General features: G+C 51.1%; 1 protein-coding gene across 2 annotated transcripts in view; it reads left to right on the top strand.

Annotated features, from left to right (window-relative positions):
• The window catches only part of rundc3b (RUN domain containing 3b), a 56307-nt gene that overhangs the window by 22033 nt on the left and 26774 nt on the right, over window positions 1-7500 (top strand). For both annotated transcript variants that reach the window (XM_079502937.1, XM_079502936.1), the window contains exon 4: window positions 5450-5535. In XM_079502937.1, the coding sequence (XP_079359063.1) occupies window positions 5450-5535 (86 nt within the window). The remainder of the gene's footprint in view (window positions 1-5449; window positions 5536-7500) is intronic.

The raw sequence follows: 7500 nt of genomic DNA, 5'->3' as shown, positions 1-7500 counted from the left end.
AGGGCCTAGGTGAGACAACATGTCCTCTAGTCCTCTAGGGCCAAGGTGAGACAACATGTCCTCTAGTCCTCTAGAGCCTAGGTGAGACAGCATGTCCTCTAGTCCTCTAGGGCCAAGGTGAGACAACATGTCCTCTAGTCCTCTAGGGCCTAGGTGAGACAACATGTCCTCTAGTCCTCTAGGGCCAAGCTGAGACAACATGTCCTCTAGTCCTCTAGGGCCTAGGTGATACAACATGTCCTCTAGTCCTCTAGGGCCTAGGTGAGACAACATGTCCTCTAGTCCTCTAGGGCCAAGGTGAGACAACATGTCCTCTAGTCCTCTAGGGCCTAGGTGAGACAACATGTCCTCTAGTCCAGGGCCAAGGTGAGACAGCATGTCCTCTAGTCCTCTAGGGCCTAGGTGAGACAACATGTCCTCTAGTCCTCTAGGGCCAAGGTGAGACAACATGTCCTCTAGTCCTCTAGGGCCTAGGTGAGACAACATGTCCTCTAGTCCAGGGCCAAGGTGAGACAGCATGTCCTCTAGTCCTCTAGGGCCTAGGTGAGACAACATGTCCTCTAGTCCTCTAGGGCCAAGGTGAGACAGCATGTCCTCTAGGGCCAAGGTGAGACAACATGTCCTCTAGGGCCAAGGTGAGACAACATGTCCTCTAGTCCTCTAGGGCCAAGGTGAGACAACATGTCCTCTAGTCCTCTAGGGCCAAGGTGAGACAACATGTCCTCTAGTCCTCTAGGGCCTAGGTGAGACAACATGTCCTCTAGTCCTCTAGGGCCAAGGTGAGACAACATGTCCTCTAGTCCTCTAGGGCCAAGCTGAGACAACATGTCCTCTAGTCCTCTAGGGCCTAGGTGAGACAACATGTCCTCTAGTCCTCTAGGGCCTAGGTGAGACAACATGTCCTCTAGTCCTCTAGGGCCAAGGTGAGACAACATGTCCTCTAGTCCTCTAGAGCCTAGGTGAGACAGCATGTCCTCTAGTCCTCTAGGGCCAAGGTGAGACAACATGTCCTCTAGTCCTCTAGGGCCTAGGTGAGACAACATGTCCTCTAGTCCTCTAGGGCCAAGCTGAGACAACATGTCCTCTAGTCCTCTAGGGCCTAGGTGATACAACATGTCCTCTAGTCCTCTAGGGCCTAGGTGAGACAACATGTCCTCTAGTCCTCTAGGGCCAAGGTGAGACAACATGTCCTCTAGTCCTCTAGGGCCTAGGTGAGACAACATGTCCTCTAGTCCAGGGCCAAGGTGAGACAGCATGTCCTCTAGTCCTCTAGGGCCTAGGTGAGACAACATGTCCTCTAGTCCTCTAGGGCCAAGGTGAGACAACATGTCCTCTAGTCCTCTAGGGCCTAGGTGAGACAACATGTCCTCTAGTCCAGGGCCAAGGTGAGACAGCATGTCCTCTAGTCCTCTAGGGCCTAGGTGAGACAACATGTCCTCTAGTCCTCTAGGGCCAAGGTGAGACAGCATGTCCTCTAGGGCCAAGGTGAGACAACATGTCCTCTAGGGCCAAGGTGAGACAACATGTCCTCTAGTCCTCTAGGGCCAAGGTGAGACAACATGTCCTCTAGTCCTCTAGGGCCAAGGTGAGACAACATGTCCTCTAGGGCCTAGGTGAGACAACATGTCCTCTAGTCCTCTAGGGCCAAGGTGAGACAACATGTCCTCTAGGGCCAAGGTGAGACAACATGTCCTCTAGTCCTCTAGGGCCAAGGTGAGACAACATGTCCTCTAGGGCCAAGGTGAGACAACATGTCCTCTAGTCCTCTAGGGCCAAGGTGAGACAACATGTCCTCTAGTCCTCTAGGGCCAAGGTGAGACAACATGTCCTCTAGTCCTCTAGGGCCAAGGTGAGACAACATGTCCTCTAGTCCAGGGCCAAGGTGAGACAGCATGTCCTCTAGTCCTCTAGGGCCTAGGTGAGACAACATGTCCTCTAGTCCTCTAGGGCCTAGGTGAGACAACATGTCCTCTAGGGCCAAGGTGAGACAACATGTCCTCTAGGGCCTAGGTGAGACAACATGTCCTCTAGGGCCAAGGTGAGACAACATGTCCTCTAGTCCTCTAGGGCCAAGGTGAGACAACATGTCCTCTAGTCCTCTAGGGCCTAGGTGAGACAACATGTCCTCTAGTCCTCTAGGGCCTAGGTGAGACAACATGTCCTCTAGTCCTCTAGGGCCAAGGTGAGACAACATGTCCTCTAGTCCTCTAGGGCCTAGGTGAGACAACATGTCCTCTAGTCCTCTAGGGCCTAGGTGAGACAACATGTCCTCTAGTCCTCTAGGGCCAAGGTGAGACAACATGTCCTCTAGTCCTCTAGGGCCAAGGTGAGACAACATGTCCTCTAGTCCTCTAGGGCCTAGGTGAGACAACATGTCCTCTAGTCCTCTAGGGCCAAGGTGAGACAACATGTCCTCTAGTCCTCTAGGGCCAAGCTGAGACAACATGTCCTCTAGTCCTCTAGGGCCTAGGTGAGACAACATGTCCTCTAGTCCTCTAGGGCCTAGGTGAGACAACATGTCCTCTAGTCCTCTAGGGCCAAGGTGAGACAACATGTCCTCTAGTCCTCTAGAGCCTAGGTGAGACAGCATGTCCTCTAGTCCTCTAGGGCCAAGGTGAGACAACATGTCCTCTAGTCCTCTAGGGCCTAGGTGAGACAACATGTCCTCTAGTCCTCTAGGGCCAAGCTGAGACAACATGTCCTCTAGTCCTCTAGGGCCTAGGTGAGACAACATGTCCTCTAGTCCTCTAGGGCCTAGGTGAGACAACATGTCCTCTAGTCCTCTAGGGCCAAGGTGAGACAACATGTCCTCTAGTCCTCTAGGGCCTAGGTGAGACAACATGTCCTCTAGTCCAGGGCCAAGGTGAGACAGCATGTCCTCTAGTCCTCTAGGGCCTAGGTGAGACAACATGTCCTCTAGTCCTCTAGGGCCAAGGTGAGACAACATGTCCTCTAGTCCTCTAGGGCCTAGGTGAGACAACATGTCCTCTAGTCCAGGGCCAAGGTGAGACAGCATGTCCTCTAGTCCTCTAGGGCCTAGGTGAGACAACATGTCCTCTAGTCCTCTAGGGCCAAGGTGAGACAGCATGTCCTCTAGGGCCAAGGTGAGACAACATGTCCTCTAGGGCCAAGGTGAGACAACATGTCCTCTAGTCCTCTAGGGCCAAGGTGAGACAACATGTCCTCTAGTCCTCTAGGGCCAAGGTGAGACAACATGTCCTCTAGGGCCTAGGTGAGACAACATGTCCTCTAGTCCTCTAGGGCCAAGGTGAGACAACATGTCCTCTAGGGCCAAGGTGAGACAACATGTCCTCTAGTCCTCTAGGGCCAAGGTGAGACAACATGTCCTCTAGGGCCAAGGTGAGACAACATGTCCTCTAGTCCTCTAGGGCCAAGGTGAGACAACATGTCCTCTAGTCCTCTAGGGCCAAGGTGAGACAACATGTCCTCTAGTCCTCTAGGGCCAAGGTGAGACAACATGTCCTCTAGTCCAGGGCCAAGGTGAGACAGCATGTCCTCTAGTCCTCTAGGGCCTAGGTGAGACAACATGTCCTCTAGTCCTCTAGGGCCTAGGTGAGACAACATGTCCTCTAGGGCCAAGGTGAGACAACATGTCCTCTAGGGCCTAGGTGAGACAACATGTCCTCTAGGGCCAAGGTGAGACAACATGTCCTCTAGTCCTCTAGGGCCAAGGTGAGACAACATGTCCTCTAGTCCTCTAGGGCCTAGGTGAGACAACATGTCCTCTAGTCCTCTAGGGCCTAGGTGAGACAACATGTCCTCTAGTCCTCTAGGGCCAAGGTGAGACAACATGTCCTCTAGTCCTCTAGGGCCTAGGTGAGACAACATGTCCTCTAGTCCTCTAGGGCCTAGGTGAGACAACATGTCCTCTAGTCCTCTAGGGCCAAGGTGAGACAACATGTCCTCTAGTCCTCTAGGGCCAAGGTGAGACAACATGTCCTCTAGTCCTCTAGGGCCTAGGTGAGACAACATGTCCTCTAGTCCTCTAGGGCCAAGGTGAGACAACATGTCCTCTAGTCCTCTAGGGCCAAGCTGAGACAACATGTCCTCTAGTCCTCTAGGGCCTAGGTGAGACAACATGTCCTCTAGTCCTCTAGGGCCTAGGTGAGACAACATGTCCTCTAGTCCTCTAGGGCCAAGGTGAGACAACATGTCCTCTAGTCCTCTAGAGCCTAGGTGAGACAGCATGTCCTCTAGTCCTCTAGGGCCAAGGTGAGACAACATGTCCTCTAGTCCTCTAGGGCCTAGGTGAGACAACATGTCCTCTAGTCCTCTAGGGCCAAGCTGAGACAACATGTCCTCTAGTCCTCTAGGGCCTAGGTGAGACAACATGTCCTCTAGTCCTCTAGGGCCTAGGTGAGACAACATGTCCTCTAGTCCTCTAGGGCCAAGGTGAGACAACATGTCCTCTAGTCCTCTAGGGCCTAGGTGAGACAACATGTCCTCTAGTCCAGGGCCAAGGTGAGACAGCATGTCCTCTAGTCCTCTAGGGCCTAGGTGAGACAACATGTCCTCTAGTCCTCTAGGGCCAAGGTGAGACAACATGTCCTCTAGTCCTCTAGGGCCTAGGTGAGACAACATGTCCTCTAGTCCAGGGCCAAGGTGAGACAGCATGTCCTCTAGTCCTCTAGGGCCTAGGTGAGACAACATGTCCTCTAGTCCTCTAGGGCCAAGGTGAGACAGCATGTCCTCTAGTCCTCTAGGGCCAAGGTGAGACAGCATGTCCTCTAGTCCTCTAGGGCCAAGGTGAGACAACATGTCCTCTAGTCCTCTAGGGCCAAGCTGAGACAACATGTCCTCTAGTCCTCTAGGGCCTAGGTGAGACAACATGTCCTCTAGTCCTCTAGGGCCTAGGTGAGACAACATGTCCTCTAGGGCCAAGGTGAGACAACATGTCCTCTAGTCCTCTAGGGCCAAGCTGAGACAACATGTCCTCTAGTCCTCTAGGGCCTAGGTGAGACAACATGTCCTCTAGTCCTCTAGGGCCTAGGTGAGACAACATGTCCTCTAGTCCTCTAGGGCCAAGGTGAGACAACATGTCCTCTAGTCCTCTAGGGCCTAGGTGAGACAACATGTCCTCTAGTCCAGGGCCAAGGTGAGACAGCATGTCCTCTAGTCCTCTAGGGCCTAGGTGAGACAACATGTCCTCTAGTCCTCTAGGGCCAAGGTGAGACAGCATGTCCTCTAGTCCTCTAGGGCCTAGGTGAGACAACATGTCCTCTAGTCCAGGGCCTAGGTGAGACAACATGTCCTCTAGTCCTCTAGGGCCAAGGTGAGACAACAAATTGATTGAGTACATTGTGTGTGTGTGTGTGTGTGTGTGTGTGTGTGTGTGTGTGTGTGTGTGTGTGTGTGTGTGTGTGTGTGTGTGTGTGTGTGTGCGTGTGTGTGTGTGTGTGCGTGCGTGCGTGGGTGCGTGCGTGCGCAGGGCAGGGCGTGGATCAGGGTGGTGCTCATGGAGAAGAGACTCTCAGAGTACATCTCCTCTGCTCTGAAGGACTTTAAAATCACCAGGTGAGACTCTCTACATCAGGGACTAGTTTAAAATCACCAGGTGAGACTCTCTACAAGTCTTCTACATCAGGGGTGTCCAAAAGGTAGATCACATAACATGCTTCTAAAGAATATTTAATTTAAATACTTTAAAATAAATCAGCCAGTCACAAACGTCGGTAGCATTACATTTCCATTTCTCCCCTCTCTGTCCCATTCCAAGTGCATTTGTCTTATATGTGACGCCAGCGCCACGATTCTAAAGCCCCTCAGGTACAGATTCTAAAGCCTCCTCAGGTACAGATTCTAAAGCCCCCTCAGGTACAGATTCTAAAGCCTCCTCAGGTACAGATTCTAAAGCCCCTCAGGTACAGATTCTAAAGCCTCAGGTACAGATTCTAAAGCCTCAGGTACAGATTCTAAAGCCTCCTCAGGTACAGATTCTAAAGCCTCCTCAGGTACAGATTCTAAAGCCTCCTCAGGTACAGATTCTAAAGTCTCCTCAGGTACAGATTCTAAAGCCTCAGGTACAGATTCTAAAGCCTCAGGTACAGATTCTAAAGCCTCCTCAGGTACAGATTCTAAAGCCTCCTCAGGTACAGATTCTAAAGCCTCAGGTACAGATTCTAAAGCCTCCTCAGGTACAGATTCTAAAGCCTCCTCAGGTACAGATTCTAAAGCCTCCTCAGGTACAGATTCTAAAGCCTCCTCAGGTACAGATTCTAAAGCCTCCTCAGGTACAGATTCTAAAGCCTCCTCAGGTACAGATTCTAAAGCCTCCTCAGGTACAGATTCTAAAGCCTCAGGTACAGATTCTAAAGCCTCAGGTACAGATTCTAAAGCCTCAGGTACAGATTCTAAAGCCCCCTCAGGTACAGATTCTAAAGCCTCCTCAGGTACAGATTTTAAAGCCTCAGGTACAGATTCTAAAGCCTCAGGTACAGATTCTAAAGCCCCCTCAGGTACAGATTCTAAAGCCCCCTCAGGTACAGATTCTAAAGCCCCCTCAGGTACAGATTCTAAAGCCCCCTCAGGTACAGATTCTAAAGCCCCCTCAGGTACAGATTCTAAAGCCTCCTCAGGTACAGATTCTAAAGCCTCCTCAGGTACAGATTCTAAAGCCTCCTCAGGTACAGATTCTAAAGCCCCCTCAGGTACAGATTCTAAAGCCCCCTCAGGTACAGATTCTAAAGCCTCCTCAGGTACAGATTCTAAAGCCTCCTCAGGTACAGATTCTAAAGCCTCCTCAGGTACAGATTCTAAAGCCTCAGGTACAGATTCTAAAGCCTCCTCAGGTACAGATTCTAAAGCCTCCTCAGGTACAGATTCTAAAGCCTCCTCAGGTACAGATTATAAAGCCTCAGGTACAGATTCTAAAGCCTCAGGTACAGATTCTAAAGCATCAGGTACAGATTCTAAAGCCCCCTCAGGTACAGATTCTAAAGCCTCCTCAGGTACAGATTTTAAAGCCTCAGGTACAGATTCTAAAGCCTCAGGTACAGATTCTAAAGCCTCAGGTACAGATTCTAAAGCCCCCTCAGGTACAGATTCTAAAGCCCCCTCAGGTACAGATTCTAAAGCCCCCTCAGGTACAGATTCTAAAGCCCCCTCAGGTACAGATTCTAAAGCCTCCTCAGGTACAGATTCTAAAGCCTCCTCAGGTACAGATTCTAAAGCCCCCTCAGGTACAGATTCTAAAGCCCCCTCAGGTACAGATTCTAAAGCCTCCTCAGGTACAGATTCTAAAGCCTCCTCAGGTACAGATTCTAAAGCCTCCTCAGGTACAGATTCTAAAGCCTCATCAGGTACAGATTCTAAAGCCTCATCAGGTACAGATTCTAAAGCCTCAGGTACAGATTCTAAAGCCTCAGGTACAGATTCTAAAGCCCCCTCAGGTACAGATTCTAAAGCCTCAGGTACAGATTCTAAAGCCCCCTCAGGTACAGATTCTAAAGCCTCCTCAGGTACAGATTCTAAAGCCTCCTC

The sequence above is a fragment of the Electrona antarctica genome (genome assembly GCF_951216825.1).
Source record: "Electrona antarctica genome assembly, chromosome: 6".
Lineage (NCBI taxonomy): Eukaryota > Metazoa > Chordata > Actinopteri > Myctophiformes > Myctophidae > Electrona > Electrona antarctica.
Note: the sequence above shows the minus strand (reverse complement) of the source record. Positions and strands in the feature narration are given on the sequence as shown.